Below are 14,288 nucleotides of genomic sequence, written 5' to 3' on the forward strand. Positions count from 1 at the left end.
TGACATTTTTTGTTTTCAAATACAGTTTGTCATAAAGCCAGATACCAAGATATTTGTAGGAAGGAACTCGTTCAATTTGTGTACTGTTCAAACTAGTCATGGGATCAAGAAAAAAGCATGGATTTTTTTGTTGTTGCATTTAGCACTAACTTTCGGATACAATAGTGACCTCTGCAGTGCTTGAAAGTCAGACTTCAAATGTGAAAAGGCTTGGCCAACCGATGGAGCAATGGAATAGAACACTGCATCATCTGCATACAAATTCTATATATATTTTTTTTACAGCATTACCAATGGTATTTATATTGATTGTAAACTGTAGTGGGCCAAGTACAAACTTTGGGGCACGTCCCTTATGTAACTCAAGGAACTCAGATTTGATCCATCTTACCTTGATGAACTAAGAATATCATTTACACGTGGAAATTAACATAACTGTTTGTCAACCAATGATTCTAGTACTTTCACAAGACAAAGGAGCCTGGAAATGGGTTAATAATTAACACGTTTACGACTATCCCCACCGTTATGGAGTGGTAGCACAAAAGCTGATTTCTACACTTTTGTAATATCTCCTGATACTAAAGTTAAATAAATACATGTGTGTTAACGAGCCAGTAATGAGTGGCACTGCATACTTTAAACCCCTGTATGTCTAACCCTGTAAGTCTACGCTGACATATTGTATTGTTTTCAGATGGTCATACTATGGATCGTTTAGCTATTTGATTTAGATTTTTAGGACCCCTTTAGCTATCCTAAAAATACATCGAAAATATTTGATCAAATATTGAATTTGGCCTTTACTACTATAGCCCATATAAACTCATAGAATAAAACATTCATAAATGGCAAGAAATTGAGTCAAAAAATAAGGAACAAGGTTTTTTAAAGTGTCTGTCCTATATCTAGGAGATATAAGAAAGCACCGGAAATATATATTGTATGTTTTTTTTACACATATTTGTTTGGGTAGCGTCCTAATTGTGTTGTGAGTATCTCCCGTTTCCACAGTGGGGTCCCATTAGTTTGTAGCCCAAACGGTTCGGACGCAGCTACAGACCTTTTCGTGAGAAGACGATTTGTGGGATGTCTCATGGACTCCGCTGTAGCTCGGCCACCTTCCACCGCAGATGAGGAAGGCCGTCATAGGCTGCTGTGGTGGATTGAGACGCAGCCCAGGCAAACAAACAGTTATCTCAAGCTTAAACTGACGGATTTTCATGGAGATTTTTTTTATTATGTTACTTAGATTAACCCACCGGTGCATCAATCGACTCTAGGGGGAGATTATTAAACAAAAACGGGTCTAAATTGTCCCTGATGACTTCTTGTTGTCAATAGCTAATAAGGCAGAAAGAACTTTTGTTTCTGTGAGTTGAAAAATATACAAACATTGAATATTATTTCCCAAGTCACATGAGGTTGACTGATCATCCATCGAGGCCACTGGAGGCTGTATGTTGGAGGAACAGTCAACTGGAGGCTGTATGTGGGAAGAACAGTCAACTGGAGGCTGTATGTGGGAGGAACAGTCAACTGGAGGCTGTGTGTAGGAAGAACAGTCAACTGGAGGCTGTATGTGGGAAGAACAGTCAACTGGAGGCTGTATGTGGGAGGAACAGTCAACTGGAGGCTGTATGTGGGAGGAACTTTGGTGGAGGCCGTTGATATTATTTCTGATTGTATAAAACCCTTTCTGGTATCTGAACTGGTTGTGTTAGGAGATCTAAATCTTGATTGGTGTACACATGCCTCAGATCAGTTTAAGAAAATCTGTCTTGAGTTCAACCTGAACCTGCTGTTAGTGAAACCCACTCGGATTAATGTAAAAATAAATTGATTGACCTTTTCCTGACTAAACGTCCCCAGAAGTAGTTAGCTAGTGGTGTTTTTGTAAATTATATCATTGGCCACTGTTCTATTGCTTGCATTAGAAATACGAAATTGAAAAACTCTGATAATTATGAATTTATTTATTTTTTACAAAACACAATGGTAAATTCTGTAACTATCACCAGTAATAAACAAAGGAAAACAGCATCTACTGGTTAAAGTAAAGATGCTGCTGCATATAGATAATATCCCCGTAATCTAAAATAGACATTAAAGTGGCCTGGACAATTTCCTTCCTTCCTCATATAGAGTGGAAATGTGTATTGAAATAACTAGTTCCACAGCCTTTTTTTTGTTTACTCAACTTTTCGGTCCATGTGTTACCTGAACTAAAACAATCGTTGAACTCACAACCTCTTGATTCACAGCATTCCAATCTTTCTGTTGCGCCACCATGTGTTTGCCGATGACAGATTTCAACTGTATTTCTAGATTTTGCACTTCAAAGTAAATCTCAGCTCTGTTTTAACTTCTTATGGCTTGGGGGCAGTATTGAGTAGCTTGGACGAATAAGGTGCCCAGAGTAAACTGCTTGCTACTCAGGCCTAGAAGCTAAGATATGCATATTATTAGTAGATTTGGATAGATAACACTCTGAAGTTTCTAAAACTGTTTGGATGATGTCTGGACACCTTATTCATCCAAGCTACTCAATACTGCCCCCAAGCCATAAGAAGTTAAAAGTAAAACATATATTTCAAAAATGCTGAAATAAGTTAATTAAATCAATAATGAGAGAATAGTCAGATTAACTGATAATTGATACAGACGAAGCAGGAAAGTCGGCTTGCCATGAACCAAGAGGTTGTGAGTTCTTATCCCCGGGGAGGACATGTTGAATAATAATTACGGTATAAATGAACATGCATAATGTAATCATGTATGTCAACGTGTGTCAAATATGTAAATTGAAAATGTATGTTAAAAGCACTGTGTGTGCAACTAATTGCACAGCCATTTTGAGTTAAGATGCCCAAATATTAATTCAAAGTTGAGTGAACATATGAGACAAGTTGAACACATCATTTTAAACTGACCAATATTTTTGAGCTAAGTCGGAGCAAAGTTTGGGCCAACATTTTCTTTTGCTAGTTCAGGTAAAAACAGTTCAGTAAAAATAAAAAGGACAGGGAAGTCATACTGAGATTATGGTCTCTTTTACAGATGAGCCTGACATACAGTGTCCTCAGAAAGTATTTACACCACTACACGTTTTCCACATTTTGTTGTGTTACAGCCTGAATGTAAATTGTCTTAAATTGAGATATTTTGTCACTGGCCCACACACAATAACCCATAATGTCAGAGTGGATTCATGTTTTTCAAAATTTTTCAAAATGTATCAAATGTGTAAAGCTTGAGTTGAGTTATTGAGTTATTAAGTTTTTAACCACTTTGTTATCAGAAGCCTAAATTAGATCAGGAGTAAAACAGTCACATGATAAGTAGCAATAAGCACAATGATAGTGTTTAACATGATTTGTAATGACTACCTGATCTCTGTACCACACACATACAATTATCTGTAGGGTCCCTCAGTAGAGCAGTGCATTTCAAACACAGATTCAACCACAAAGACCAGGGATGCTTTCCATTGCCTCGCAAAGAAGGGCGCCTATTGATAGATGGGTAAAAACTAAAATCAAGCAGACATTGAATATCCGTTTGAGCATGGTGAAGTTAATTAATTAAACTTTGGATGGTGTATCAATACACCCAGTCACTACAAAGACACAGGCGTCCTTCCTAACTCAGTTGCCAGAGAGTTTTTCAGGATAAAATCCTAGAGGAAACCTGGTTCAGTTTGCTTTCCATCAGACACTTAGAGATGAATTCACCCTTTCAGCAGGATAATTACCTACAACAGACCAAATCTAGACTGGAGTTGCTTACCAAGAAGACAGTTATTGTTCGTGAGTGGCCGAGTTACAGTTTTCTATGGCAAGACCTGAAAATGGTTGTCTAGCAATGATCAACAACCAATTTTACAGTGGTTGAAGAATTTTGAAAAGAATAATGGCCAAATGTTGCACAATCCAGGTGTGGAAAGCTCTTAGAGACTTACCCAGAAAGATTCACAACTTTAATCGCTGCCAAAGGGGATTCTAATACAATCCAGATGTAGAAAGCTCTTAGAGACTTACCCAGAAAGACTCACAGCTATAAACGCTGCCAAAGGTGATTCTAACAAAATCCAGGTGTGGAAAGCTCTTGTAGACTTACCCAGAAAGATTCACCACTTTAATCGCTGCCAAAGGGGATTCTAACATGTATTAGTGTTGATATATAAGATATATTAGTGTTGTATTATTTTTTTTACAAATGTTATAATATTTCTTCTACTTTGACATTTCAGAGTAGTTTGTGTAGATCATTGACAAAAAATGACAATACAATCAATTTTATTCCCACTTCGTAACACAACAGAATGTGGAAAAAAGGGTGTGAATACTTTCTGTAGGCAGTGTAAATGCATCAAGCTCGTACGATATACAAAATGACAAACCATATAAAGAAAAACAGACACATTTAGCAACATAGATGTCTCTGATCATTACACTGAACTGACCATGGGGGACCAGAGCATATCATTTCAGTGAGCTCTGTATGTTGTTCCACATAAAGGGCACAAAAAAAAAAGGAAAGTAACTTTACCCAACTCTGTGGAGTCCGAAAGGGCGCAGTGTTATCCAAGTCTGAAAACTGGTTTGGTTATTTGTAATTCTAAATTGAAAAAATGATGATAGGTAGATAGGACATTTCTGCATTAGTGCTTTGTAGATAAACACAAGAAAATGGTGAGTTTTAAAACCAACCCAGTAATAAACTTAAGGGTACAATGGAAAATACAGTCCCACTCAAAAGTGTGATTTTACTGTATTTTATGTGATTTTTCTGTATTTTATGTATACATATCCACACTATGTGTTGAGTAAATAAACAATAGGTCTGTGGAACAAGTTACTTAATAACAATTTGTTAAAACGACTAGATTTTTCCAGTGTGTGTACTGTATATGTTTGTGTGTGTGTGTGTGTTTGTGTGTGTGTGTGTGTGTGTGTGTGTGTGTGTGTGTGTGTGTGTGTGTGTGTGTGTGTGTGTGTGCGTGTGTGTGTGTGTGTGTGTGTGACTGAGTGATAATACAAGTGAACATGTGTGGGTTTTTGTGTATGCGCGGTGCTTTACTTGGGCAGTACCAGCACCTCAAATTTTCTTCTGCTTGAGCTCCTGTTCCTCTTATAGAATATTAGCTCAAAAGTATTGTGGAGCTCCTGCACCTAAACATAAACAGTACCGGCACCCAACGTGAGTACCGGCACCAGTGGGTGTGTGTGCGCCTCCTTAGTCGGACTAGAAGTCCATTCCGAGTACCTCTTTTCCGTCGGCGATGTTTTGATCTGCCTCCGGAATCAGTTCAATTGCCCTGGGAGGTACGAACTTAGCATCCGATTCGGAAAGGTAATTTTCCTGGTCGTAATGCTGGTGAGCTGTCAAAGACTCTCTCTGCTATCGCACTGCAAGCGGTACCGGAGCGCCAAGTCTAGGACAAAAAGGCTCCTTAACAGCTACTACCCCCAAGCCATAAGACTGCTGAACAATGAATCAAATGGCTACCCAGACTATTTACATTGACCCCTTTCTTTTAGGTGAATTAAAGTGCTTATGTTTCTAGCTCCAACAGTGCAGTAATACCTCACAATACAAAAAACACACAAATCCCAAAAATAAAATGAAAAGAATTAAGAAATATCATAATAAGCAATGTCAGAGTCCAGAATATAAATATATATATGTAGCCTATATGATTGTGTGTATAGACCTTATGGACAGTGTCACGCCCTGACCTTAGAGATCCTTATTATTCTCTATGTTTGGTTAGGTCAGGGTGGGAAATTCTATGTCTTCTGTTTCTTTGTTTTTGGCTGAGTGTGGTTCTCAATCAGAAGCAGCTGTCTATCGTTGTCTCTGATTGGGGATCATACTTAGGCAGTCCTTTTTCCCACCATTAGGTTGTGGGATCTTGTTTTCTGTTTAGCCTGACAGAACTGTGCGCTTTGGTTTTCGCTTTTGTTATTTTGTTTCAGTGTTTTTTTTATTTAAAAAATCACGAACACTTTCCACTTTCCACTTTGGTCTACTCTTCCTACCACCAACGAGAGCCGTTACAGACAGTATATGAATAGAAAAGGTGTGTACAGCAATAGTTATATAGGATGAGCCGTTACAGTTACTAGTTACCTGTCCAAAAATGTCATCAGTAATGTAACTTTTGGATTACCTAAACTCGGTAACATAATCAAATTACTTTCAGTCACTTACAGATTACTTTTCACCTTAGATTTGAGTAAGTCATTTCAGGCAAAAATTGAAAAAAAGGGGCGGATCCTTAAGAGGGAGTCGCAGGTTAGTAGCTTGCTCATCCACAAAGTCATAAAATCTGATTTTAAATCTAACCTTAACCTTAAGCAAACTGCTAACACTATGCCTAAATACAACCTTAAATAACCCTAACCTTAACCACCCTGCTAACCCTAATGCCGAACCCTAACCTTAGACCAAAAGGCTAATTTTTGTTTTCATAAACATTTTAATATATCTAATTTTGACTTTGCAGAAATAGCCAAAACACATCCCATTAAAGTCAACATGCTTAAGAGGAACGAGAAGAAGACATAAATGAATCCTATTGCAGGTTAAATCAATGTCAGAGATTAGATACAGTAGCTGGCCATAAATGGATGTTGCATTTTACTTTATTGGTTGGTTATGTAGGCTTCTTCTAACTCAAAGTTTTCTACTATAGATAATAATACAATTACATAAAAAACAACAGAGTCTGTCAGATTTTCAGTCATTCCAATTTTAATACACCTTGATCTACAAAAATAGGATTTAGAAGGAAATATGGAAGTATAGATTAGTCAAATTGTTTAACCTGAGCATGACCCCAAAACTAAGGACTAATTAGCCTACTCTGTTGTTTATGATTTAGTTGTCATGGACGCCTGATTGGGCTCATTGATTCGAGTTGAAAAAGAAATGCTGCTCTCAGAATGGCATGCTTTGAGCACTACCGAAAAGTGCTATTTGCATGTGAAAATATATTCCATATGCTGCATTTGCTACAGATCTATTATTTATGTTTTTGTTGGCACCTTCATATCTCAATCATTTCCAGCTGTTTGTCTATCTGTTGGGCCGATGGCATTTTTTTGAATCAGAACAAATTAGATTGAGCGGTAAAAGCCCCACTCGTGGTGTTCTTAAATTCAACTTGTTTTTGACAGTATGCAGCACAATACCACGGCGGAGTTGTATAAACTTTTATTTCATAGGCTGGGATCCACACTATGCAGCTGTTGCAAGAGCGCATTTTTCAATACGCCAATTCTACTGCAAAACGTTTTGTTTCTTTTCTTTGTTTCTTTTTTTTTTTACCCCGTTTTCTCCCCAATTTCATGGTATCCAATTGATTTTTTTTTAGTAGCTACTATCTTGTCTCATCGCTACAACTCCCGTACGCCAAGCCGCACTGCTTCTTAACACAGCGCGCATCCAACCCGGAAGCCAGCCTCACCAATGTGTCGGGGGAAACACCATGCACCTGGCAACCTTGGTTAGCGCGCACTGCGTCCGGCCCGCCACAGGAGTCGCTGGTGCGCGATGAGACAAGGATATCTGTCACACCCTGACCATAGTTTGCTTTGTATGTTTCTATGTTTTGGTTGGTCAGGGTGTGATCTAAGTGGGCATTCTATGTTGGATGTCTTGTTTGTCTATTTCTATGTCTGGCCTGATATGGTTCTCAATCAGAGGCAGGTGTTAGTCATTGTCTCTGATTGGGAACCATATTTAGGTAGCCTGGGTTTCACTGTGTGCTTGTGGGTGATTGTTCCTGTCTCTGTGTTTTGCACCAGATAGGGCTGTTTTGAGTTTTCACATTTCATTGTTTTTGTAGTTTATTCATGTATAGTTTTCCTTTATTAAACAAACATGAATCATCATCACGCCGCATTTTGGTCCGCCTCTCCTTCAACTAAAGAGAACCGTTACAATATCCCTACCAGCCAACCCCCTCCCTAACCCGGGTGACACTAGGACAATTGTGTGTCGCCCCACGGACCTCCCGGTCGCGGCCGGTTACAACAGAGCCTGGGCGCAAACCCCCAGTTTCTGCTGGCACAGCTGGTGCTGCAGTACAGCGCCCTTAACCACTGCGCCACCCGGGAGGCCTGCAAAACGTTTCTTAAATGGGAGTCAACAGAACGAAACAGGGAGGGACCTACCTGAATTTGTCCAATAGAAACTCTCATTTTGCTCAGTTTTCTCAGTTTACTTCTGTTTGGTTCTTAAGTGGTAAACGGTTTCAGTAATGAATACACCCCATGTTGCAAAAGCAATGATTGATAGACAGCTTAAACTTCTTCAATTCAACCATTATTGGGTTTACATACACATATACATTTGTGAACAGCCATCCACAACAACTACAATTCGTAAGGCGCAAATAGCTAAATGAGAGAGCAGCAGTGTGATCATTGTGCTATGTAGCCTAATGGGCCTATGTGATATCTGTATTGCCCGTAGGTTACACCACTGCTGTAGTCATTACCTCTTAAGAGTTTATTCAAGTTGGATAATCTTTGGATGCCGACAACAGTCACATCACTGGAAGTATCCTACAAAAGCCTATTCCTGCTGTTATCCTGTGATCCATCAAACGCATTTAGCGTGTCGTCATTGTGTCTCTGACTTGTGGTCAGACTCGCACAGGCAGAACAAACTTAAACTTTGCTGCCTTTTTTCAATGCTGATGTCACGTGTGCTCCCTCTCTGGCCTCTAGGTCACCAGGCTGCTTGTCATGGCGCACACCTGTCACCATCGTTACGTGCATTATGACACTCACCTGGACTCCATCATCTCCTTGACTACCTTCCCTATATATGTCACTCCCTTTGGTTCCTTCCCCAGGCGTCATTGTTTCTGTTTCAGTTGCCTGTCTGTGCATTGTTCGTGTTTCTTGTTTTGTGTTATGTTTTCATTTATTTATTAAAACACTCACACTCTGAACTTGCTTCCCGACTCTCAGCGCACATCGTTACAGATGATTTGAATGTCATTGAGAAAACAGAATGGTGTAAAATAATTATTTGGCAAACATCCTTTTTGAATTTAAAAGTAAACCTTTAAGCAATCGTCTAGTTTTTCAAAAGGTATCTGTAATCTGACTACAATGTCTTTGAGAAAACAGAAAGGTATCTGTAATCTGACTACAATGTCTTCGAGAAAACAGAAAGGTATCTGTAATCTTCAAAAGTTATCTGTAATCTGACTACAATGTCTTTGAGAAAACAGAAAGTTATCTGTAATCTTCAAAAGGTATCTGTAATCTGATTACAATGTCTTTGAGAAAACAGAAAGGTATCTGTAATCTGACTATAATGTCTTTGAGAAAACAGAAAGGTATCTGTAATCTTCAAAAGGTATCTGTAATCTGACTACAATATCTTTGCTGGTAATGTAACAGATTGCATTTACAGTTCTTTTTTTGTAATCTGTTACTCCTCAACCCCGTATACAGTGTAAACAAGTTCAAATATATACCAGTGTACGTTTTCCACTGTTATAGGCACTTGGGTTTTGCTCGATATTGTTTTCAATTTCGTTTTCGTTTTGGATTATAGAGGTTGGTCCTGTTTGGGTATGGCTTGCCCTGATTGGAAACATCCTTGTTGGTCAGGATGTGTTGCACCTGTAGTCTCCTTAGTCAGTCATTTGGACCCATATTTCTTGTTGCTTGCAACTTTCAGTGGACATTGAGTCTTTGAGAACCCATTCGAAACCCCTGCCTGTTTTGTTTTGGTTGTTGTTAGTGACTCTTTGTTAGTTCCCCCTGCTGTTTGAGAAACAGTTTTTTGGTTTCTTGTTGGGGAGTGTAACATTCACACACAGCTTCATTTATCTGGCAACACTTTACTGTAGGTGTCATTTGTATGCATTCATAAAGACTATATAACATGCAGTTGCTAATAATGAATAACTTTCAATAACTGTTAACAAAGGCTTATGATGAATGTTATAATGTGCTATGTAGCTGTTATGTAGCTGTTATAAAGGTTCTGTGAATGTGGAAGGACACCTACAGTAAAGTGTAACCTTGTTGGTAACAGATGACTAATAAATACAATGGATAGTTTGCATCTATGGATTGTATACATTACTATTAAAATGTTCTACAGGATTATTCATGCACCTACTGTTGTGGATTTACTTCTAAAAACATTGTAATAGTTATGCTTTAAAATAGGGCCTTTCATGTAGCCACCACGTTCAGAGAGTCCTGTCTATTGACAGCAGCAGGCTAGCAGTTGACAGCGGTATGTCCTAGATAGTTAAGTTGAGATAAACAGTGTTATGAAATGCCTCCGGACAGACAGAACAATGTGTCTTAGAGGCCTGGGATTTGTTAAGTATAGGGTGCATGGAGGGACACTCTGAACCACCAGCATTGGCCTTAAGAGGCCTGGGACAGATGATTGCCCATATGATGTTTTTTCCACCATCACAAAAGGAGATTTAGGAGAGATATGGGGGAGCCAAGAGAGCTGTGTTCCTGTGAGAGGGATAGAAACCAGGAAGGAGAAAGAGACAAACGCCAGGCGAGAGAGAGAGAGGTGGAGAAAGAGAGGGAGAGAGAGAGAAAGATGGGGGTGGAAATAGTCAGGAGAAAGAGAGAAGGGCCAGAAGAGAGAAAATGAGAGATAAGCACAGTAAGAGAGAGAGAAACACTTTGAGAGAGAAAGTAATAAATGCCAGTAGAGAGAGAAGAGACCAAACGTTCCCAATCATTTCCTCTCGGTCTATGACATCATAGTTACGGCAGATGAATCATTTTTTTACTTGACAGCTTCCATGAGCAAGAGGATATTACTATGTTCATATACTTCACCCTCTCTAATCTAGTAAATATCAGTGCATACATATGTCTGTTTCGTCATCATATCTCTGTCATACATCATAATCTATGTATTTATGTTACCTTTGAATGAAAGATTGAAACAAGTCCTTCTGAGATTGAGGCTGTTAATATGGACACTGTAGTACATATAGACAAGCTAGTTCCAATACTTACTTACTTAGTCCTCTTCATTATTTATGGGACATCATTTTCTGCCACAGGAATCGGTCTTTGGCCACAGCTTGTGTAGTAGTTCCAATGAGCTATATGAATAGCTGTGTAATCATGACACATGTAGATCATATATAGAACATGGATCTTTTGTGTTTCTTTTCCTCCCTCAATCCCCCAAAGGTCAATAGTGTGTGTTTCTTGGCAGGTTGAAGTGATATGCATACCAAAGGGAAGACCATCACATGACTAATACAGATGGTGGATCAATAATCAGATATTTGTCTCCTCTTTTCCTCTTTAGTCCCCCAAAGTACACAGCTACCCCACGATGGACACCGTCCCCCTCCTGCTGAGCAAAGTCAAACCTGAACCTCCTGAGGACCTGCTCTCCCATGACCCCCACTTCCAGACACAGACCGAGCCTGTCGACCTGTCAATCAACAAGCCCCGCCCCTCACCCCCGTCCTTCACCTCCACGGCTTCTCCTGTCACTTCCGCTTTCTCGCCGCCCTCCATTTCTTCTTCATCATTGTCATTCTCCTCTCTGTCTGTCATCACCTCCGCCTCGTCCGTGCTCACGCCCGGGCCCCTGGTAGCCCCTGGAGCTGCTGTCCGGGGTCATCATCATCATCATCAACAGCAGTTTTTGCACATCATGCACCCCGTGCCACCACCGCCCTCAAGCCCCCTGAACCTTGGAGGGGTACAGGGCGGGGGAGGAGTAGGGGGTAAGATGGGGGGCCACCAAGTGCATCGTATCCCTGTGGTGGTGCAGTCGCTACCCCTCATGCACACCACGTCCGTGCGCTCACCCTCCAGCCTCCACAACAATGCCATCATGCTACCTCTGCTGGACGACCACAAGAGCCACCATGGCAAAGGTGAGACAACGAGCGTGCTCTCTCTCTCTCTCTCTCTAATCTGTCGCTCTCTTTATCTATATCTCTTTATTTTTTATCTCTCTCGTCATCTTGAAGAGTCGGGTGAGACGAGGCAGAAGACTACCTAATTTTCTTCAGTCTTCTCCTCCCTCCCTCGCTCTTCTCTTTTCACTCTGTACTGGAATGTACAGTATATGGCAAAAGTGGGACAAGTACCGTGCCATGTAGTGTAGTTACTGTACACTGTGTCACAACAGTGTCATTACTGTTTAGTTGCATGTACCCGAACTCAACAGCCTGACATTCACATCATACTAACATCATACTAAACATCTTCCTGCCTTATCATCCCAATGCCATAGTTGGAATTACTTGGGATAAAGTTAGCCACCCCTACATAGTTCTGCCTTCTCCTCCCTTCTGTCTCAACAGACAATGTCTACAATACAGTGTGAGAACACTTCAGGTCAGACATAAAAAGAGACAGGAGACAGAGAAAGACAACACCGTCCGGTGTAATGACAGGCCTGTGTGTGCTCTATGCTAAAGATGGTCCCCAGGAGATAGCGCACTCCTTTTGAGAGGAGATGAGATTTGAGATGAAAAGCTTTCCGTCTGTAAGTGTGAGGATTTTTCTCCTCGGCCGTCCTATTGCCTCCAGTCAAGGTAACGAGGACCAGGCAGGCTGCCATATTTCTCTCCCCTAATCTAAAGCACGCATCTGGGTCTGGGTTATACTTAGATTTGAGAGAGAGAGAGAGAGAGAGAGAGACAGACAGACAGACAGACCGAGAGACAGACCAAGAGAGAGACCGAGAGACGAGAGACGAGTGTGCGTGTGCGTATAATAAATCATAATAATTGTACTTGTGCATTTGCTCTCTATGTGAATGTTTGCATGCATGCTTGTATGTGTGTGTGCGCTCTGACTGATCCTTCTGTTTTGGAGCAGGCAGGCTTGCTAAAGGGTGTGGTTTTATAGTCAGCGTGTGTAAACCACTAGTGACTTTGGGTGTTTCTGTCAAGTCGACTGGAGGCTGTACACTGGGGAGCAGTTTGTTGTAAAAGAACATTGTTTATCTGAGGTTGCTGTCCGTCACTCCCTGGCAGATTGACACACACACACCCACTCATTGGGTAGGCGGGAGGGTCCACTGAGACGGGCGCTTTAAACGCTGGGTGTCTGCATTCTGGGAGAGGAGAGAGGACAAAAGAGAGGAAAAACAAGGCTTGCGTAATAGGGTGGAGACCAGTATTAAAGATGGGTGGCAGTGTACATTGAGAGCACAGACACACACACACACACACACACACACACACACACACACACAGCAACACCATCAGCTCCACCCAGTGTGTGAGTAGAGAGCAGGGGAATCGGGGTCAGCCCTGGGGTGGGGCAGACACAGTCACTGTGGTGAAACAGCCAGAACATGAGGCACTCAGAGCATTGCATTGTACTGTACTGTACAGTTACTGTGTGTGTGCACATGTGTTTAATGGGTGGCATAGCGTAAGACGTTACAGAAAGAACATGGCAATGAACTGTAGAGTCATTGGGTTTGGCAGTACTGCAATAATATCCAAACAAATGGTTTCTCTGGTTGGAAAAGCACTGCAGAGCACGCCAAAGTACTGTACCATCCTTTCACTGTAGTGGAATGCACACTAATATGCTTCTTGTATGATTACATGACCTGTCCCCTCATATGACACATTATTGTTCTTCTTCTATGGCAAGTCACTCTCCTTTCCTATTGTGCTGACAGACAGATTTGAAACAGTGGGAGATAGATGAGGAGGAGACACAGAGAGAAGGGAACACTCCGGATTGAACCCCAGTCTCCTGCGGCGTGGCACATACGTGCATGGAGCCAGGAGTGTTAACACTGGACCACAGCTCCACACTGTGCTTCTTTGTAGGATGTGCCATTTGTTCCTTATGTGTTGATAACTGGCAATCATACTGTGTTGCAGACCAGTAAGAATCCCTGTCACTATATTGGTCTCATAATGTCTCCTTGGGAATTGCTTTTGCTGCATGCATCATCTGGACTGGACTGTAATGAAGTGTAGGATCAATAGAATTATGAAAGAACAGCTCTCTTCTCTCCCATTCTCTTTTTCTACTCTCTCTCTCTCACACGGACACGGCCCTACCGCCCACCCACCCCCCATACACACACTCAGGTTGGCCATTCCTCTTTCAGAGAGAGGGGCATGTGCCCTTCCTCTCTCTTATCTGTCTCCGGGAGCAGGTTTCCATGGAAACTAGGCTTGACTGGAAACAACAGGCAAGAAAGAGAGAGAAAGAAAGAAACGCGCCAAGGCTCTTCTCACCTCTCCACCATGTACTCCTCTTTTGTGTCCCCTTCCC

The 14,288-nt window shown here is 41.1% G+C and overlaps 1 protein-coding gene across 1 annotated transcript in view; it reads left to right on the forward strand.

Moving 5' to 3' along the window:
* klf12b (Kruppel-like factor 12b) overlaps positions 1 to 14,288 on the forward strand; it is a 161,981-nt gene that overhangs the window by 86,452 nt on the left and 61,241 nt on the right. The window contains exon 3 of the mRNA XM_024388631.2: positions 11,332 to 11,911. Coding sequence (XP_024244399.1) covers positions 11,332 to 11,911 — 580 coding nt within the window. The remainder of the gene's footprint in view (positions 1 to 11,331; positions 11,912 to 14,288) is intronic.

The sequence above is a fragment of the Oncorhynchus tshawytscha genome, linkage group LG26 (assembly GCF_018296145.1).
Source record: "Oncorhynchus tshawytscha isolate Ot180627B linkage group LG26, Otsh_v2.0, whole genome shotgun sequence".
Lineage (NCBI taxonomy): Eukaryota > Metazoa > Chordata > Actinopteri > Salmoniformes > Salmonidae > Oncorhynchus > Oncorhynchus tshawytscha.